At 40.3% G+C, this 22344-nt stretch overlaps 2 protein-coding genes across 2 annotated transcripts in view; one reads left to right on the top strand and one right to left on the bottom strand.

The window, feature by feature from the left end:
- Window positions 1–22344, bottom strand: part of smad2 (SMAD family member 2) — a 353957-nt gene that overhangs the window by 272146 nt on the left and 59467 nt on the right. The window lies entirely within an intron of this gene.
- The window catches only part of grin3a (glutamate receptor, ionotropic, N-methyl-D-aspartate 3A), a 45855-nt gene continuing 34593 nt past the window's right edge, over window positions 11083–22344 (top strand). Inside the window, exon 1 of the mRNA XM_069704451.1 lies at window positions 11083–12458. Within this exon, the coding sequence (XP_069560552.1) occupies window positions 11670–12458 (789 nt within the window). The 5' untranslated portion in view covers window positions 11083–11669. The remainder of the gene's footprint in view (window positions 12459–22344) is intronic.

Here is a 22344-nt window from a genome sequence, read left to right as displayed (position 1 = left end):
TGCCAGCGGCATACTGACCTTCCTCTTTTTGTGAAAAGAACTCTGGCTCTGACATTTTTTTTAGAAAGAAAAATCTTATTTTTGAGAATTATCTCACTGTATGCTCAGTTATCCCTCTCTGCATTCACATCATCATTATACTGTCAAATCTGATGATTTCCTGTTAAGAATAAATACTGGATAAAGGTACAACTTTAAAAAACTGCAATCAACCAATCAATATTTTAATCTTTATTTCCAGAGCTCACTTCTAGAAACATCCAAATTATCCAAATTGGGCATGACAAGAGTAATTCATTGACATTAAAGATAAACTAAAGCACAGAAGTGATACATTATTTTGTAACTTCTACTTGCATTTAACATGAGCAGTAGGCTGAGACTATTTACTTTCCCGGCTCACATCCCAAATCTCCAGCACAACCTCTCTGTCAGGACAGGCAATCCATCATCTTCCACAGGCAAAATAATCTCTGGGGTTCACCATGGCTGATAGGCTCCATCCTAATTTCCTTCTCTGTGCACCTACTTTGTAAAGTCATTTATATACATATTGTTTATATATATATATATATTTTTTACTGCTACACTAGCCTGGTGTCATACCAGACCCAAACTTAATGCAAAATTGATGGGTCTGGCCACGCTCCATAGGGAATCATTTACGATTGTTGCACGCTAACGGGCGTAGACCTCCAGTTCATTTTGAAACTATTGGAGCAGCCTTTAACCAATCAGCATTGACCACCATATGCACCGAGGCTCTACCACCGCTGCAACCATGTTTAGAAAAAACAACAACGATTGACGTCAATGTTGTTGCACTGAGCCACTGACACTGGTCACTGATTGGTCCGCCCTTAGCTGAGCAAAAGTTAATGCAAACAGAGTTTCCATACTATAATGACAACATAAACTGAAGCTGTGAGTGATAGTCTTGACAGAGCCAGGCTACTGCTACACATCCCATTTAGAACATTTATGAACTTTGAAGTGCTGGAATCCTCCAACTTTTACACATCATTTTAGGTAAATGCAAAAAAAAATATTTTTTTTGTGTAGTTTTCAAGCAACACAAAGCCAGAATCTGGAATAATAGAGATGTACGCATTGCTTCTACAGTGACTGCTTTTGAAGCGATAGTCAAGAGGGTAGTGTAACCTATCTTGGTACAACTGAGAACAATTTTAGAATTTAAATCATATTTATTCCATCATTAACTATTTTTCCTTGACAATATAGTATAGTATGATATGAGTCTTAAAAAAGTAAACTTCTAACGGTCTTACCTACTGTGAGCTCTGATCTTTCTCGTTATCCATTAATGAGTACCAATTGTAAAATTGTCATCGTCTTGTGAGTGCGATCAACACTTTAATAGTTTTTGAATTTCCCATTTGTGGCAGAAGATTATAGAATCCTTTCCTGACAATATCCATTTTGTATGTAAAGTCTTTCACCAGATCAAGGTCGACCGAAATGCTATCACTGAAATGGCTGGAAATAATCAGCAGTGTAGGGGATTATTTATGTTTTTTGCTTCTCTTGAGTCAAGAAAAGCTTTTAAATGTTTTAATCGAATGATGTCATTCTCCTTCTTAAACCCTCATAACAATGTCTAACACACTGTGCAAAGATGAGACGGGCTTGACATAATGTCTCAGTCAGGGATGCCCCAAATGTCCTCTCACTACGTTACCAGTTCGGTCATCACATTATCATAAGAGTTTCAGTGTCATTGCTGGCATTCTGTCGCTATGAAGCACTCTGCCTCTTTTAATGGACAGTGACGGGTTAGCGATTAGCATGAAGCTAACATGAAGATGAGATCAGCATCACAAGGACGGTGGCTGCTGGTCTCTGTCAATATTAGCATTCTCTTGTCTCCGTCAGTGTCATCTGCTGTGTAAATGAAAACGCACATGAGCTGCTGTAATCAGCATCTCGTTGAGATGAGTGAGAGGTATTGATTAAGTATTGCTGATGTTTGCAGAAGCAATTACCGAACACAGTATGGATCACGACGTGGCATTTTGGATAAGACTGCAGATGCTTTACTTAAATCAAGGAAAAAAAAAGTTGTTCAAATGGAAGATTTATCATGTCAGAAGGTCACCTAAAGGACAGGTAAGACTATATACATCATGGTACAGTCATCTGTTGCTGCAGTCTTTACCTTTCTATTGGATCTGTGCAGAAAAGTATGAATATTGAAGCCATAAAAATGTTTTCATAGATAAGCACTTCTGCATCATGAATAAAAATTGCATAAATAAAATGCATAAATACAGACCAATACAGCTTACTGAAAACTATCATCAACGAAATACAAGCTATTTTGCACTTTTTGCTAAATACACATTCCGAGGTTTTAAAACAATTTAAGCTTTAATTCTGCTTTGGTTCCTTATCATATGGCCTTTTTTTTTTTTTTTAAACACTTTTTTCTTTTACTTTTACATTACAAATCCAATATGAAATTTCAAGGTGCTACAAACTTGACCGTACACATGTAGGTGAATCACAAAAATTACCCCAATAATGTAATATTTCAATTGCAAAATTGATGGCAAGGGCAAGAAATTCGTCACAGCAAAATGCCCTGGCTGGACTTGATTCTACTTTAATCTTTGACTCCCACTCTGTCACTTGAACATCCCTGCAGTTATTGTTTGGAACTTCTTTTTTTATTCCATTACATGTAAGCAAACTGATGAAGTATATTCATTAACAATCAGACTGCAGGTATTTGGACTTTTAGTTTGGTAGTTATTTTATTTGTTCTTGAGGCACACTATATATATTTAAAATAAACGGGTATTTTAGACAACAATTCAGATTTACTGCAATTATCAAGTTTTGTTGTTTGTTTTATAAGACTGTTTGAGTCATTGTTCAGTTTCCAATAATTCAGTTGTAAAGTTTTAATGCTGTGGGTGTATTTGCTCCCTCAGCTCATTGTTTGTTTGTTTTTGTTTTGTTTTTTTAATTTCACTAAATGTCAGTTTCTCAAACACACAAATGAAACTGGGCAAAGTGGGGAGGAGAGAAAAAGTAGAGGCAGCACAAATTTTAGGGGGAATGAGACAAAACAAAGAGCGAGTAGAGGAAATAGCACATCAGGACTCAGCCCTCCCCGACCCCTGTCAGCGTGGCACCATGCTGTCCTTTGGGAGGGTCAACAGAAAACAGCGGTATTGTTCTCCTCTGCCGAATCTGGGTTTTGAAATCTGGGGCAATGGTCCAAAGGGGAACTGACAGAGACGGTCTGTCTGTGAGATAAAACAGAGCTTTGGAAGTGAAGGACAGTTTAATTACAGTTTAATGTTGATTAGAAAACAGCAACAAAAAAGAAATCTGCCCATTTCACTCACCTCTACTTTCAATGCATTTTTCTGTAGGAGTTCTTTTCTGTCTCTGCTGCTAACCAAACTATTTTTCTCTCTGCCCATCTCACCACATTGTATTCACTCTACAATCTTAACAAAAATGAGAGGATAGAGCCCAGAGATGACTTACTGCAAACTTTAAAGGTTAATCTACAAAACTGGATCCAAAATATCTTGATATGACTTTTTATATGAAAGTCTAGGTTCACATGCAGAGTGGCAGTACGTACTGTGACTGGATCATTACAACCATGCCATTTTAAAAAGGAAATTGAAAAAAGTCATTGTTTTTGCTGTAAAGAAGCAAACCTGGAGTCATTTTGGAAACAAATGACGCAAATATTCATTCTCTTTTCTTTTACCTCCACTTTTATCACGACAGACAGTATGCATAAAAAGCTATTAGTATTTAAGAGTTAGATTTTTCTCCACTAAGAAAAAACTGTAATTATTTATTTATTCATGAAAGGAGCAAATCATGTGAAACACTCCCGAACACCTTTGTCCCTTTAGTAATGTGTAACAAATCTGTAGTCTCTTTTTCAGTAAGTGTTGCATTGTTGAATGAATAAGGGAGCAAAAGTGTGGTTTGGTGAAAGTGCTGCTGTTCGAATACCTGATGTGAGTGGCTTTTAAAATTTATAATGAAAACATGAAAATAAGCAACTGGAAACTAGATCTCTTGTTTTTAGTGAGAATGTCCAGCCTTGGCAGAGCAGTGCTGTAAAATTTAAAGTTTCACTGTGGTGGATTGATGGATGATGACAGTATTCTTTGTTCTTCTTTTTTCTTTCATCTCCTTTTTATATTTTATCTATATCTCTAAAAAAAAAAAAAAAAAGAAGACTACTCCCTTTTTACAGTCTCCATACAGTTTACAGTTTTTGTGAATCGCTAAAACACTAAACACTCAGTAACCTGAACCCATTTATTTAATCACACACCAGCAAAACCATAATCAATGTTAGACACAATTTGCAGATCTAATCGTGTCTTTTTCTTTTTCTCACTCATTAAAACACATTTTGCACTGTGATGAACTTGTGATGCATAATAGTGACCACAGGTAGCACAATTTAAACACAATTAAAGCACAGGTGTCATAGCTTAAACACAATGACTCAAAATTGATGACACTTGTTGCAAATGATGTAATGAAACCAATATAAGCCAGTTCAGCGCTCACAGGTTGTTGACAGTTGAGGGTTCATGTCAACAATGGACATAAGCTATCGCAGAGACGTAGGAAGAGTGAGTGTAAGAGGTTGGGCATGTGGAGGAAGAGGAGGGGGCGAGGAAGAGCAAGACAAAAAAACAAAACTATTTCTGATAGAATTTGAGCAGCTGTAACAGATCATGTTCATGGAAAGACAATGAGGGAAGCAGGACAAAGAGTACAACCCAGTACAACAGCAGATTATCTGTGTCCACCACAATCCAGAGATTCAGAAAAAAGAACTTGTAAACTGGCTTGGAAAATGATCTGACAACATAGTTTGGTTTTGAACACAGATACAACTGTTTTGAGGCGAAAGTTCCATTTTGCGAGAGAGATTTTGTGAATGGAGTTTGAAGACTGGGTTTTGTGCTTACAGTTTTGAGAAAAGGGTGGAAGTTTTCAAGAAATGTGTCATAGCGATTATGAAAAACAGCAATTTGAGTTGGTTTATATCAATATTGAAAGAACAGAACAGAGAGAGCTGTAGCTCTTTCAAAAAAGAGGGGCCTAATCGCAAGGCTTCAAAGGTAATTGAACTCTTGGCTGCTGAGTATTTCTTGGGCATGTGTGTGGTCAATTTGTGCTCACATATGACTGAGAGATGATTGAGAGCTAGGAGCTGCCATTTAGATTGAGGTGACGTGTCTGTCAATGTGAGATGTATAGAGGGGGACCTCCTCCTCTGTCCAACATAGTGGTGCTGTAAAGAATTGGCCATGCATGGGTGCTAGTGGAACTGACAAACAGGCATTTATTGATGATTTCACTGCTTATGGTAGCAACAGGATGATTGGAGAATTACACAGGATCATTCAGCCGAGTGAATCAAAACTACAGCAGGACGTCGGTTCTAATCAGAAACTGAAGTTTTCAGGTTGAAGACGTGGGATATCCTACACTGTTTGAGTCTATCACCTCCATGTCCATATCAGTGTGACTGAACATCCATTCACCTTCCTAAAAGACCAGACTAAAAGCAGACGGTTCACAACAAGCAAGAGCTGAAGGCAGCAGTAAAGACCTGAAAGAGCATCAACAGGGAAGATACAAAGCTTGCTATGTTCAGACTGACCACTTGTTTACATTTGGATTGGTCACTTCTACAATACTTCAGGCCATCATTGACTGCAAAGGACAAACTATTAAGTACAGTTGTTTTTATTGACTTCATTTGTATAATCTGTCCAGTTACTTCCGACCATCTAAGCTGTGGTCTCACTGTGCTATAGGTGCTATATCTTCCACACAGTTATTTTTATACCAATGTAAACATACTCAAACTAAGCAGAGTCCTAAATCTTCTCCCCTCTGGAGGTTCTGCATGAGCATGAAGAGGCCACCTAGTAAAACTATGATTAAAATGGGTGTATGAGTGTTGTGATTAATTTCTGCTTCATCAAATTTGGTGGAGTTCCATCTGAGAGTCTTAGAACAGGTTCAATAACATCAGTGTTTACCAATTTGTTGTTGTGAGGCTGTTATTTACTCCCTTATTTACGGTTTTAATTAGGCAGAAGTAAAACTGCCAATTTTTTGGAGGAGTTTTTTCAAATCTCATTCTTGCCTGGTGATTAGTATAAGAAGCATTATTGTATTTCAAAACTCCCCAAAGTGTCTCTTATCTATAAAACCCAAAGTTCATTCTGGCCTGTTATTGACATTTGGGATGTTTCTTCATGTGGTTTTGTTTTTAAGGTGGACTAACATAGTTATTATGTTGATATTAACATAGTACCTTTTCAACATTGTACCCATTCAAATGCAATAGGCTTAAGCAGAATGCCTGAAAAGTCTAACTACTTGACTGCGAGCCTGATTTCTGCTGAGTGCCCTTCATCAGTCAGTGCATACCTATACATAATTATGGGTTTTTTGGCAAGCAATAGAAGTTTTGTTTAGCTTTCTGACACCAAATGCATCGCTTAACTACATCAGTCCATTTGAGCGTGTGTGTATGTGTGTGCGTGTGAGTCTGCAATAAATACAAATGAGCTTTAACAACTTAGAAATAAACTCCTCCAAACAAAAGGGGTACTCCATAAAACAAGACATCAAGGAGGCAAAAAGTCGCTTTAAGAGTCATCGTGATGGTTTTTGAAGCTGTGACAGCAGACAGATGAAGGGATTAAATGATTAAAACTAGGCATTTGTTTGCCCTAGCTCAACTCAAGAGTTCCACACAAACCCTGGCAATACAAAAAGTTTTGTGTTAGTCAGACTCCAAAGGCAGATTATTGTGTTTTTTCCCAGTTGCACAGGCACTGCTGTAAAACAGCTCACCTTAACACAAATGTCGTTGTATTTGTATCTCAGTGAAGTTTTCTCACAATTTATACCACTTGACAGACGCCTTGTAAAGAAATAATCATTTAAACAACAAAAGGGGACAATGTTATGGGCAACATTTTTACCTTTTCTTTTCTTTCCAGTGACTTTAAAACATAAGAACATCAGATAAACAGAACATAAAGACATGAAGGCAGTAAGACAGACAGTGAGTAATGTGGTTACGCTGGAGGAGTAAGAGGAGAATGGCAGATTGTGCTGCCGCAGTTGTGTATGAACTCATGAATTCATGAATTTTCTTTGCAAAAATTAACAACAAACACACATGACAGCCAGTCTGACAAGACCTAAGAAAAAAAAAATATCATCAAGAAAGATCATATGGTGCAACTTCAAGAAAATGTCAGTTTTAACAGTGCTTGTTAGGCATCTGAATGCTTGTGAGGAGCTGTGTAAATTTGTGTAATGCATCTTTCCCCTATTTAAGGTTGTTAAAATCGTAGTATTTGTCACTGACTGACGGTATTATCTTGTTTCAAATCTTCATGAAATCGACATGTTAATTATACTGAGAGAAATAGTACATACTTTTTATGAGGTGTCATCTTCTTCTACTTTGATAACTGATTAATATTTTTGCATTTCAGCCCCACTTCATCTGTCAGGAAAACACTATTTTTCTTGGATTTAGACTGAAGTCATCTTATGAATGTGTCATTGAAACAAAGCATGACATTGTTTTACCAACATTTAGCCTGAAATCTTTGGAAAATGTAGGACCTGCATTTGATTTATAATTTTATTTTTAGCTTTCGTCTCCTTTGAACAATAATCAGCATAGGTTTGTATTGGCCGACCCACCGATGGGTCGGCCAGGACGGTAATGCATTTTTCTTACACTTTAGGACAATTTAAATAGTTGTTTTTGTTTTGAAGTCATTCAAATAATAATGTGTTTTTAACTTTGTAAAAGTAACAGTACAGTATTCATTCATGTAAATCCTGTGTTCATGCAAGGATCTTGTGTGTGTGTGTGTGTGTGTGTGTGTGTGTGTGTGTGTGTGTGTGTGTGTGTGTGTGTGTGTGTGTGTGTGTGTGTGTGTGTGTGTGTGTGTGTGTGTGTGTGTGTGTGTGTGTGTGTGTGTGTGTGTGTGTGTGTGTGTGTGTGTGCCTGTGCCTATGCTCAGGTTTCATCTGTTCAAGTGCCCTGATACTGGAGGGAGAACTGAACCATGGAGGAATTCAGTTGTCAGGTGTATGGGTCAGCAAAGTCTGCAGGGCCACTTTACAGTGAGCAGACGAACAGAGACACCAGCAGGGCAGGCAGACGGTCAGGGAGGCGCAGTGACAGACCGGCAGACAGTTGTGCAATGATGCTGACAGGGGAAGAAGACAGACAGGTGAGCGGATCAGCAGGAGAGCAGACAGGAGAAGGGAATGGTCAGCAAATCAGACAGCCAAAGCAGACACAGAAACGAGGATGAATATTCAACCAGACAGGGAGTCAGACACATATTCAGACTGGGACAAAAGAGAGGGCAGACTTATAGGTGTACCGTCTAGACAGGCAGACAAGCATGTGAAATTAGATGAGCTTGCAAGCAGAAACACAGGAAGACAGATGGCCGGAAGGTAAAAACAAAGAGAAACAATCAGGAAGTTAGATAAAGAAATCAAAGGTGGACAGAAAGACAGACCAGCAGCCAAGAAGTAAAACAGAAAAGTTAGAAAGACAAAGACAGTGTTGGGAACACATTGATGGGCATTTTAACCTATTCATAGGTTACATTTTTTAGTGAGGGGTTCATTAACTTTTATATGAAATAAATCAATAATAAAATGAGCTCATACTTACAATTACTGCTTTAGAGTTTCTGTCACTTAATATACATTTATTTCTGAGAACTGCAGCTGTCACTCTTCCTGAGAGGATTGTGTCAAAGCAACATATGCAAACAATACTCAGAAAATATTAGCAACATGACAAATTGTAACAGCCATTGGAAAAATGGAATAATTGGAATAAGCTGACAACGTGCTCTATGAAACCTGCATTATAGGCAAATAATCTACTTACATCACAGCAGTTTGGCTTTTTCTTAAAGGTTTGAGCTGCTGCAGACTAATGAAAAAATAGTGTGCACATTGGCAGAGATATCACTCAATCATAAATGAGATCCACGTATATTAGATTTTAAACTGGCATATTGGTCCTATTAGCTGAGAGTTCATTGTGATGAGGAATAAAACATTTCTCTTCTGACCTATGGAGCACATAGAAACCTTCTAATTGATTTACTGTAATTATCTATATTTTATTTTATTAAACCTGGTAAAATATCAATGGAAATAAAATCTCTTTTTAATTGGTGACCTGGCCATGTCAAGCACACATCGATTACAAACACACAATGAAATACAAAACAACACATTCCAACTAATGTTAATGTATCACAGATGAGGGTAATTGCATACTAAAAATGTGACAAAAGTAATTCAACATTATACTTTGTTATTATTCATTACTGCCAAAAAAAATGTTGAATGCCCTCTCTTTATATAATAGAAAATCTACACTATTTTTCATACAGTCTCTAAAAAGTATAAATCTCTTCCAGTGAGGAAAACAGGCTGCAATATGAGTGTGCTGAAAGTAGGAAATTCCTCCACCGAGCTAAATGGCCGATGTAATCTTCAGCCTTTGTGCGATTGAACTGTCTTTTTTCATCAAGACCTGGAGTTAGAATTAACACTCTGACTCTGAAGTCTTTGTGACAGCCCTTAGCAGCAAATGGCAGCCTGGTGTCCCGCTCCAACAGTAGTGCGTAATGTAACAACAAAAACAAAGCAAAAAAAAAAACAACAACTTGTTTTTGTTTTTTATCAGTGGTAAATCATTGATGACTCTTCAACACATTTTGAAATCTCACCTTGAATATATCTCTCAATGCAGTTTTCTGTTTTTGTGTCATCGTCTTTAATAAAATATCGTTCTCTTGTAATTGCAATACGCTGAAAGATGCTGCAGCATCTCTTCCCATTCTGTTTCCATTTACCTGTTCCCTTCCTCTCTCTCCTCCTCCTCCTCCTCCTCCTCCTGTCCTTAGTGTAGTCACTTCTCCACTCCTTATCCCTTCTCTCTCCCTCCCTATTCCCTTTCCTTGCTCTCCATCTTTTCCCCCTCCCCTCCCATGACCCCAATGAATTCATTTTTCTCTCCTATGCCCCTCTTCCCTCACCAGAGCCTCTGCTTCCCTCTCCTCCTCCTCCTCCTCCCCTCCTTTCAAAATCTCTCCTCCCTGACTCTCTCTCTCTCTCTCTTTTCTTCCCTGTCCCATCCTTTGAGGTCAGCCGGTATGGATCGATCAGGGTCATAGATTTTTCCAATATCCAGGTAGAAGTGCCTCTCATTTCAAGTCTGACCATTAGCCAATCATTAATCTAGATCAGACCATTAGCCAATCATTAATCTAGATCAGACCATTAACCAATCATTAATCTGGGTCCTATTTACAGGGAGGCTGCTGATTGGGTCCATGGTGACCTCTGATCTGTGGGTTACCACAGAGACAGGAGGCCCATCTTTCGCCCCTTCAGCAGCTGTTAATAGTATTATCTGGTGTCTTTAGCTATGATTAAATAAAACAATCTTATTAGGAGCACGTAGCTGTCTGGCCTTGTTTAAATTGGCTGAGCACGTGCATGCGCTCACAGACTGGGCTATTCACAACACAGATCCTGTGTACAGTAAAACCTCACAAATCCTTTGATTTAGCATCGAATCCATGTGTTGCACTTATGTTATTGTTTTATGTGTTTGGATGAGGCGTACAAGTAGTTATAATACCTAGAACCTACAGATGAGCAGAGCACCGTGTTTGTGGAGAGTGTTGACTTCTTAAATAGGATGTTGTTGTTGTTTTTTTACCCATGCGTTTGTTGATTTTCTTGTGACTTTGTTGATTTTGCGTGATGCAACTTATTCTTTTGCAACCCACGCCTCTGGGAAAAAAAAAAAAAGGGTGGGAGTTTTGGGTGTAAAGTAATGACGGGGTTAAATCTCCCTGGAACGTGCGCAGAAAGACCGCGCTCTCGTGCCGGAGGTCTCGCCAGTACAAGTGTGAGTACAGAGGTTGACTCGATCCAAGCAGCGCGTGCGCTCTGGAAAGCCCCTATTTGTGTGTTTAACAAGGGTAAAAACATTTTTTATTTTTTTTATCTCCAGTACCGGGAAGAAGTACAGCTGTCCTAGCCCCTCCGCTGTGGATGATAATGGGATGATTTTCCGTCGAAGCCATTAAGCCATCAGATTTTCTCAGCGGTGGATGTCACTGTTTTGGAATGCGTTTGAAGCGCATTAACCTTTTTTTTTTTCTCTCTCTCGACATTTCCTCCTCTGGGCTTGCCTACACACACTGCTCCATATTTTTTTTCTGCCTTTGGAATATGTGGGAATTTGACCGTCTGATTCCACAATCTGTTTAATAATAAAAGGCTTGAATGATGAAAATCTTTTGAGATGAAAAACAGCACTTTTGGGGATCATTTTTTGCTTGTGCGCGGCTCGTGCCTAACCTCGCGCCTCAGCAGCCTGTTGTCTGTGTCCGAGGAGAAACGCACAACTTTACCGCGAGCTGGAGCAGGAGCAGGAGCAGGAGCCGGAGCCGGAGCCGGAGCGGGAGCGGGGGCTGCAGCTGGTCTGAGCGGCACACCAGGGCCACAGGCGCGGGGGCAGGAGAGGGACCAACGGAGCGGCCCCGGTGCTCGGCCGTTTTATGGTTGGACGGGGCATCCGGTGCAATTGTGGAGCGGGGATGATGAAGTCGGTGGTGACGATGATGGTGAATGGCCCGGCGGCTCGAGCAGGCACCGGTGTTTCGCCACCAATATGTTTACTCCTGTGCGCTCTCGTCTTTCTCCCGCCATGCGCCCGCTCGCACCCGCAGCCGTGCCAGGTGCTGAAACGAATCGGCCACACGGTTCGGGTAGGGGCTCTGAACGTTCAGCCTCGCATGCTCTCCGACACTGCTGTCAATGAGGACTGGGACGCCGACGGAGCTGTGACAGGGGGGCAGCAGCTGGAGTTGGAAAAGCAGGTTAAAACAAGTGCCAGCGCACCTGCATACGGAAGCCTCAGGACGCGAGTCACCGTTAACAGTCAGCGGGGTGCGAACAGGAGTAAAAGTCAAGCACGGCAACGGGAGGAGAACAACTCGAAGGAGAACCGCGTCTTCGCACCCCGAGACTCGGTCATGCTCGCGGTCGAGGCTCTGAACAGGGCCGGATTGCTACCCTACAATTTATCTCTGGAGCTCGTCATGGCAGTTGGATCTGCGCTCGGCGAGCTGCCCGCGTTCTCCTTCTCCTCCACAGGCATCCCCGAGAACGAGGACCCGCTTTCCTTCGTGGAGAGCGTGTGTCACACGGTGGTCGTGCAAGGGGTTTCTGCCATGATCGCCTTCCCACGGAACCGGGACGAGTTCGTCAAGTTGGAATTCGTCTCGCTTGCGCTTCAGGTGCCAGTAGTCAGCGTTGTGCAGAAGGAGTTCTCGCGCCACAGTCAGGTAAAAAAAAAAAAAAAAAAAAAAAAAAAATGCTTGATCTGAACTGTTGTTAACTGTTGATTTCTTCACTCCGTCATCCAACTGCAGTGTCTGCACAGGTGTAACAGATGGTGAAGGAAAACCCTGATTACCTGCGACATATTTACATCATGCGTCATACAAAATCCTCCATGAAGACAGGCAGTACATGTATTTCAATTCAGTTAATGTGTGACTTAAAGGGCCTATTTTAAGCGTTGTAAGGGGCCAATATTTCAGGCAGAGGCTGGAGTGTGGTGATAGTGGTGGTGATCCTCTCGTTCTTCTACTGTGTGTGCACATCCTTCCAGACGTAGAACATGAACTTTCTTTTCTTGTATTGATTGCATCCGTCTTGGTTAAACGGCTCAAATTAAGCTTAAGTGGCGACACAATTTGCGACACAAGCTGGTGTTCTCGATTTGGACACACAGCATCAAATTGGGAAGTGTGAGAAAAAGCTTCAAATTGCTTCAGACAGAGTCAAAATAAATAAATAAATAAAGGAGCATGGGGAGGAGAAGACAAGCAGGCTCTGTCCATGGTGCTGAAATGCACTGCCTGCACTGGGTGTCTGTGCACAAAAGAAAAAGAAAGAGACGGATTTTGTTTTTCTTCTTAGTTTGACTGACAACTATGTTCACCCAGCAGCACATGCCCTGAGGTATATATGCAAAAACAAATGCTTTGTTGATATTCAGCACCCTAATGTGTCTGCATAAAGCACAAGTTCAGCACCACGGAGAAAGGCAGCAGAACATGGTGTATTCAAAACACTTTCTTATACAGTAAGTCAGCAAGGAGCTATACTTTAACATCTCACAGCCTGCACGATGGGGATGAACTCCACCACGCACGCACGCACGCACGCACACACGCACGCGCACGCACGCACGCACGCACGCACGCACACACACACACACACACACACACACACACACACACACACACACACACACACACACACACACACACACACAAGCTAACACTTTATCTATCTGACACATTTGATAATGACCTTCTATGCTGAGATGCGTGTCAGCAGGCTCTAAGTAGCCTATGAGTGAGCAGTGCCATCAATCTCAAGTCAAATCCCTGACTACACTGGCCTACTATTAGGCCTGTGGCACACAAGTCAAACCCACTCATGCAGAGCTACTATCAGCTGGATTCTGTCACCTGGCCAATTCCAGAGGTGAATGCTGAGCGAATGCTGCACAGAATAAACCACATAAAAATATCCTGAAGGCATTTCACTGCAAATAAGGTTAAAACTTTTCTTCACCTTACATGATTTAATTACAACATTGCCAGTTCCTTGTAGACACGTCCTTTTCTGTACAATACCACTTGGCAGGAAAACATCATTGTATCACTAAACGTATTGCAGTCTGCCATATATTGCCAGTATCTATTATGATTTCTTTAAACCAGGGGCTAATACTTCTGTGAGAGTAAGCATCACCATTTCCACAAATTGGGACACCTGCTGCTCTGTTGCTGTGCCAGCTGCTGGTGTAGAAATGTTCCATCTCCTGAAAATATAAGTCAAATGTTTAATTTACTGCCTCCCATCTTTAAATATAAACCAGTTTTGAAACTACTTTTGGGAGGTACACAAGCTGTGAATACTTGTAGATTAGATGTTTGTAGACATCAAAATCCTACAGCACATATAAACAACATTTAAACACAATATAGGTTGTTGTCAATGCCTTCAAAAACAAATAATATCTTCGCTATTTGGGATTTACAGTTAACGTAAGGCCATTGCAACTATTTAGTTTCTGTTATGAAATGGAAATACACTTTGACTGTTTGAAACAAGTCTTTTGTACCAAATACACTAATTGCAGATTATTGGCAGAGTTTTCAGATTATGAGAGCGAGAGAAGATTTATTAAAAGTGTAAACACTCTAAATTCATGGGTGCGATGAACCGTCGTTCATCAATAATCATGTCGACAAAACACTTGCTAAGTGTGTGTATTTATGTGTGTGTTCAGGTACAAATGTCTCTCAAGAAAAAGTATACACACCAACACGTATCACAAAATCATTTAGTATAACGATACACTGTAAAACTCTTTAAACGGGTGGTACTAACAGGCCAGTTATTGCATATGAATGAGTGCAGACTAAACAGAATGTGTGTGTGTGTGTGTGTGTGTGTGTGTGTGTGTGTGTGTGTGTGTGTGTGTGTGTGTGTGTGTGTGTGTGTGTGTGTTTTGACCTGTGTGTTTTTGAGCATCATTGTTTTTTTTCCCAACACTCAAACACACACAGACACACACACACATCCAAGCCCGTTAGTTGGACTGAAGGGTTCTGGGACACTTGCCACCTACTGGGCTATAGTGCTGTGTGTGTGAGAGAGAGTGTGTGTGTGTGTGTGTGTGTGTGTGTGTGTGTGTGTGTGTGTGTGTGTGTGTGTGTGTGTGTGTGTGTGTGTGTGTGTGTGTGTGTGTGTGTGTGTGTGTGTGTGTGTGTGCATGTGTGTTTCTTGGGTAATATCTCATTTCCTGCTCTGTGCACAAGGAAGCATTTCTCTGTAAAAAGTAGGCAGGTGTTTAAAGTTAAAACTGGTTCCCATATGTGAAATAACGGGTATAGATAAAGCAGACAAACCAACAGATACAGAATGATTGATGCAGGGGAGATGGATTGATGGCTGGATGGATGGAAGGATGAACAGGCGGAAAAACTGACTAGGAAATCAACAGCCATACAGCGAGTGCAGTGCTCATGTGAGACTTAAGGAGAAACTCCCCTCTCACTCAATGTAGTTTCACTAGCAAACCCCAACTGAAGGCTGACAACAATTTCTCCAAACAGGGTTGAAAAAATGTGGAAACTTTTCCAATGTAAAGAGGTTCTCATGACTAGTTATTTTTTGGTATTTGGTTGACCTCTGACCTCTTTTGTCCCACCAAAGTTTAGAGCCCAGGTTAGGCAAAGTTCACTGTTCACAACGAATCATCTGGAAACCTTTGATAATGTGATGTGCCCACAGTTTGTTATGTAAGTGTCAAAGTGATGAGGCTGCATTAGAATATGGAGCTTATGGAGCAAAGGATGAAGTGACCTCTGAGTAAAGGAACTGGGTTGGGAGTTGGTGGTGAGGGGATTTTGATAGCCGCCCAGAGTTGAGAATTTAGCATATAAAAGACCAGCAACAGAGAAACTCTCTGGGAAAGACCAGTCGTCTCTTATATGAAGACTTACTTTTTATAGGGGAAATCTATCCCATGCTGGCGCACAACACTGGAGCTTGTTTAAAATTAGGATACAGCATCTGCACCAACAGCTTCAAGCAAATATGCAAATATCTGTTGCTACTTAATCCAATTATGAACAAATGTGTGCTCTTTACATTACATGTGTTGCAGATATTCACATTGTATCACAGGGTATATGTATAAAACTATATTTAAAACATGTAGATGGGTAATGTTATCGTAGTTAGAGACATAAGGTATACAAAGAGTTTAATCTTGACACACAAAACTATGCAATAAGCTTTGAAAAACCTGTTCTGCCTTTGTAGACTGTATCATGAGGTGTTGAGTCAATATGATTAGTAGAGAAGTAATAAGTGTAGTGTTGTATTTCAAATCAATGTTTATTTGTTTAGGGACAATTATTTAGTTTAAACCAATGCCACACAATGCATTTATAGCCTAGGCTAATTTGCAGTGCCTGTCCCTAGATGGGCATTTAAAATACATGAATCTCAACAATAAGTATTCAAAACACGAGACACAAAACCCGAAAGGAAAATACAGACATAACAATACAACACAAATTAATAGAGAAACGTACCATTAAACAAGAGCAACAGATCGTTCATGACTCCATTACTGATCCCCCTTAAAAAGCTGTTTCAGTTTGAATTTGAAATGATCCAAATCCGGATCAAGTTGGAGTTCTGTAGGTATTTGTTGTCGGTATATTATTCCACATAAAGATCCCCCAAACAGAAAAAAAAGGTGTTTGTCCAAATAAGGGTTTACGCACCTTACAATTTCCTTTAGATGGTCCATGTGTTACTGAGTTTAAGATAAGCACATTTTATAAGGTGGTCAAACATGAACATATTTACTCTTAGTTTGTATTGATTAAACTAACCCCGGCATTGGTCTAACTGATGGTGTATACAGTGTAGCTGTCTGCACAGGTTTTCATCAGAGTATGAGAAAGCAATCTGTTTTGCAGCGTGCGTAAAAGTGAGTAAGCAAAGTGAAAATATTTCGAAACAACTCCGTCACAGGTACAAACACTGCTTCATAACTGGGTCATAGAGAATGCCACAAAGCAGAATTTGTCTGACTTAGATTAAGCTCTTTATTGGTGAACTACAAATTACTGACAACCCACGCTAGAAAAAGCAACAATCGTATGACACATGACATATGGGGTAGTGATAGGTACTTCAACTCGTTTTGCTGCAATTTAACATGTACTGTTGTATTTTAAAAGGTAGTTAAAGTAAGTTTTCATTGTTAATTGTCTCTGTGTTTTACAAAATGTAGATATGACCTGCTTAACATACCAGATGTCTGAGCACGCCAGACAGTTGAGAATGAAAATACATCTTGAAAATAGTTTACACTGATTTTTGTTTGACTTTTCACAGCTGACGATGAGTTTAGTATGATAGTATTAGCTCAGAGATGTTATTTAGTCAGCCCTTAGAGAAAAAAAAAACTACACTTATTTTCTTACATAATGATAAATCCATCCATCCATCCATCACCTTCCATCCATCACCTTCCACTTATCCAGGGTCGGGTCGCGGTGGCGGCAGGCCAAGCAAGCTGACCCAGACTTCCCTCCCCCTCAACATTTTCAAGCTCATGCTGGGGGATCCCGAGGCGTTCCCAGGCCAGCCGGGAGATATAATCTCTCCAGCGTGTTCTGGGGCTTCCCCGGGGTCTCCTGCCAGTTAGGCGTGGCCGGATAACCTCCAGAGGGAGGCGCCCAGGAGGCATCCTGATCCGATCAGCCTTCCGGCTCAGCTCCCTTTTCACCAGCACGGTACGGTGCAGCGGTCGATCCTCCGCTCCATCCTTCCCTCACTCCCTAACCCTCATTCCTGCCGCTTCACACTTGGCTGCAAACCGCCCCAGTGAATGCTTGAGGTCCGAAGAGGCCAACAGGACCACATCATCTGCAAACAGCAGAGATGCGATCCGGAGACCCCCGAACGCGACCCCCCCCCCCCCTCCTGCACCGAGATATCCTTTTCATGAAGGTCACAAACAGGATCGGGGACAAAGGACAGCCTTGGCGGAGGCCAACACCCACTGGAAACGAGTCTGACTTATTGCCGAGAATACGAACACAGCTCCTACTACGGTTGTACAGAGACCGGATGGCCTGGGTCCGGCACCCCGTACTCCCGCAGCACACCCACAAAAACCCCCGGTCTGCCAGACTGTTCCCGACCCCCATGCGACATTGAAGAGGCGTGTCAGCCAAGACAGCCCAGCAATGTCCAGCGCCTTCAGCATCTCAGGGGGGGGATCTCATCCACCCCCGGCGCCTTGCCCGACGATGTCCCCCGTGCGAGTCAGCATGGTCCACTCGGACTCCATGTCCCCATAATGATAAAATAATTTGTAAATTACTATGATTAAGTTATTGGTGTAATTATGTCCTCAGCTTCCAGGCTTCATAGGTGAATGATTGTGCTTTGCTGACTATGCGCAGCGTCAGAGGAGTTCCTCACTGTCCCTTCATAAATAACGATGGCAGTAAAACAAGGAGGTGTGTAGGATGAAAGGCTAAGAACCAGGGGAAGGTCTTGATCGAGTACAGGGATCTGTGAGGATTCCTCACTGTGAAAAGAGCAATAGTGAGATCCCCTCAGGACAGGCAGTATCTGCAAGATACGGCTCTGGATAGTGTTCAAGAAAGAAAACTTCTGTAATCCACACAACAACAAAAAACTCATTTTCTAATCAAAGAAAAATCAATAACCAAGTCATAACGACTATACTTGATTTGTCCACTGGCTCGGGATTATGTCTGTCCCTACAGTTTTACCATACAGCAAGGGTTGCAAAATTCTTTGCACAAGTCAAAGCAAATCTATTTTGGCTGTGAAAATCACAGGAGAAAAAGCGATTTCAGAAGAGAGAAGAGTGATGAAAGAGAGCGCAGTGACAACAGAGCTGGGATTTCCCGGTGCTTCGAAAGCAGCAGATCTCTGTGTTTATGTAAGAGAGCAGACAGCCACACTTCCTATCAAATTTGTCCTCTTTTTTTTTTTTTTTTTTTAACACGAGGAACAAAGAGAGGGTTACAGATTTATGGAGATCACAGTGCAGAAGTGCTGCAGTTGAGAATAAATCCTCCAATCCTCCTCGGGGATGAGAGGAGGTGAGAGTCTGATGTCCTGTGGACCGCGTTGCCATTATCTTCCCTCATAGGATATATATATATATTCCCATATAGGACCTCTAACTCTGAAATACAACATATAGCATCACTTTTGTATGTGCCTTTGTCACACCAATAATCCATTCATGTATATGCACTAAACAGAAGACTAATATCTTATTTGCATGCCTATTGGGTAGTGTTATTAATGGAATAAATTAAATTAACCAATACATTAAGCTAATAGACTTTTAGTGCAAAGCTTGTGTAAAAGTTGTAAAGTAAATTAAATTGAGTTGCTCAGAGCCTTTTAAGTGTGTAGTTCTGCGTGTGCGTGCAAACAAGTGCATAACTTTGCATGCAATAATGGTATGTTGTGTGCCGGGTACATTATGCTAAGGTACACTTAAGCAGATCTGGTAGCTCATGCAGCCCTGATCTGGCCTATTTAATTTTATCTAAAGTATGACAAGGATGACTGAGTCAACTTTGAAACATATCTGCTCTGATCTGATGGCTTATTGTAATCCTGCAGCTACAGGGTGCTTTATGTGTAGTTATTTTATTATTTGAACGGCACTGAGAGAGGTATTGGACCGCTTCAGTTGTTACCTGCAAACTATCCATATTTGACATTACTGTAATTATTTCTATTACCTAACAAAGTTTATGTCTGAATTTACAGAGAATCAGTGATTTCTGATCATTATACTACACTATGGAATTGAATGCTTAACACCTCATTAACGAGGTATGTGACTTGGAAACGGTGCAAAATAGGCTTAAACACAACATATATTGACACCTTCACCTTTTGGGATCGATATGGTGAAGTTGCTTGTTTATTGTTTTTCAGTATTGTTTTTGTACACCTGATAAATAAGTATGAGATCCACTCTCGTTTAGCTCTGATGTGTTCTTCCGAAACAAGCGAAAGAGATATTTTGCTCAACTAAATGCTCCATCAGCAGCTAATCACTAAAGTAACTTTGTCAACTGCTTGGTAATGTAATTACTTGGTAATGAGTTTATCACTGTTATTTATTGAAACCTGTGAGCCATGAAACCACAACAAAGAGCTAAATGACAACAAAACAGGTCCATTGAGCTGATAGAAGCTGTTGAGTTGGCTGATAAGTCCAAATGTCGGTGTCACCTTCGACAGATCCCTGTTATTTGATAATCGTGTCTGTCATTGCTGAATTAGGATATATGTTAAACAAGGTTGAGATGGAGATGTTTATTCCTGCTTTTATTTAGATTATTAGAACTCTCTTCTTACCTGTTTGGATCAAACTTCTTTCCAAACTCTACAGCATGCAGCCTTTTAACTAGACAGATATCACATCACGGCAATTTTTATTACACGGCCAATCAGGCTCTTAGGTCTGCTAAACCAAAATGACTGGCTATCCCTCAAACCCACGTTAAAACCTGGCCGAGCTTTTAAAGCTGTTTATTAAAATGCTGTCCCCATGACTTTGCGATCTTTAGACTCCAGTGACATCTTTATTAAACTACTCAAAACACTTTAATTCAGACAGGCTTTTCGTTAGCCAGTTTAAATAGCTGTTCCATTTCATATGTTATCCTTCATTGCCCGATTCTTGTCATGTGGTTGGAGTTTCTGTACTTGTTTTTATGTCTGTATCCTCATTTGTTTGTTGTTGCTATGATTTTAGCTGCTCAGCCTTGTGCTGTTTGTTGTCATTTCTGCTTTATTGATGTAAAGCACTTAGTGATTTTATATCTGTGAGAGGTGCTATATGAATCAACTTTACTTTCACAGTCAGGTTAGGACCTTACACTATGATAGAGATAACCTCAATGACAGTGGGGAGGAAAAACTCCCTTTTAACTGGATGAAACTTTAGATAGAGCCAAACAGTCCCACAGATAGAGGCGTGCGGGTGACTGCCTCGACCGGTTGGTGAGAGAAGAGAAAACATCTGTTGTAGGTTTATCACAATAGCATCATTTCATCCACTGTCAATATAAAGACACTGATTATAGTTACATTATTTATGTTTTACTTAATCTAATACTCTCTCTGATGGTGCATTCAGAAAAGCTGCATTTCAGGTCAGCTGTTGAGCTTCTGCACATCAGCCACAAAATGGCTTTAGCTTTTTTATCTTCACTATGCAACTTCATACATAACTGGAATAATTACGTGTAGATAATGACATATATATATTGTAAAAAACTATATATATAAATTTGATGGACTTTTCACTGTTGAATTCACAGTCTCATGCAAATTTAGAGGCTTTATAAGATAATTTAACAGATAAGTGAAACCAACTCTGGCTTGAAAAGTAGGAAATCAATCTTAGAACGTACTGTTTGGATTGGAAAAAACAACAGGCTAATACTTGTAATCTTCATAGAATATATTCTTGTCCCACTCTGAAGATGGTATAGGCCGTTTAAAACTTTGTCAAGAGGCCCTTTCCCCCACTCTTCGAGGCAGTTCCTTCTCAAACATTCAGCACAATACAAACATGCATGACGAGATCCTGTTTATTGATGTGGTGTATACTCAGACCAGAAGAAACTACTGACACATTCATGTATATCTGAACCTACATATGGATATTTTAAAATAAAGCAAATTAATGCTTCTTTCTTGAGCTTTCTTGAGTTGACTAAATAGTCAACTGCCAAGACTCTACGAAACCCCACACTGTTATCATTCCAGGTTTAAGTGGAAATATCACACTGGTGCCATGCCTAACTTATTGCTATGTCCAGGCCTTATCAATCTAATTTAGAATCACAAATCACAGGTGTAGTTTAAGTTACATGGACCTGAGGATATAAAATACCTTTTTGAATTGGATCCCAGTAGTATGTCTTTAAGTTTTAAGAATTGAAAAGCGACTACACATACAAATAGATGTATTTCTTATGATGTGAATAATGATATTCATGGGAGCAGGTAAGTGGAGGTTGAAATCCATTATACCCAGCGAACTGTATATGTTGTCAAGGAACAAACTGAGTTCTAAGATTGAAAGTAATATTCTCTTGGATTGATAAACCTTTAACTCTTTCTTTCTTTCCTTCCCCCCTTTCCTCAACTACATCTCACTGTCCTGCTGCCTCATCTTTATATTCGTATTACTTTTCCCACCTGTCTTTTTTTTTTTTTTTTTTTTTGCACCCCACTTCCAACATGTCTACATTGTCCTTATATTGCTCTTTCTCATGATATCCTTCACTCCAAACCCCATCATGTAATGTTTTGTCTCTTTTTTTTCCTATCACCCATACATCTTTATTCCCTCCCTTTCCTTATGTATATTTGAATATCTGTCCATCCCCTCTATCTTATCTGCACCTAATGTCCCCCATCCATGTTGTCAATACCTCAAATCTTCCACACCCTCTCTCACTCATTATTTTCTTTTTAAATGCACCCTCTTCCAAATCACCTTGTTTTCTTTGCTTTCTTTTACTTTGAATTTTAACCTTCCACCTC

The sequence above is a fragment of the Brachyistius frenatus genome, unplaced genomic scaffold (assembly GCF_029030835.1).
Source record: "Brachyistius frenatus isolate BFR_SWC_R1_liver_20210118 unplaced genomic scaffold, ASM2903083v1 Contig_3, whole genome shotgun sequence".
In the NCBI taxonomy this organism is placed as follows: Eukaryota; Metazoa; Chordata; class Actinopteri; family Embiotocidae; genus Brachyistius; species Brachyistius frenatus.
Note: the sequence above shows the minus strand (reverse complement) of the source record. Positions and strands in the feature narration are given on the sequence as shown.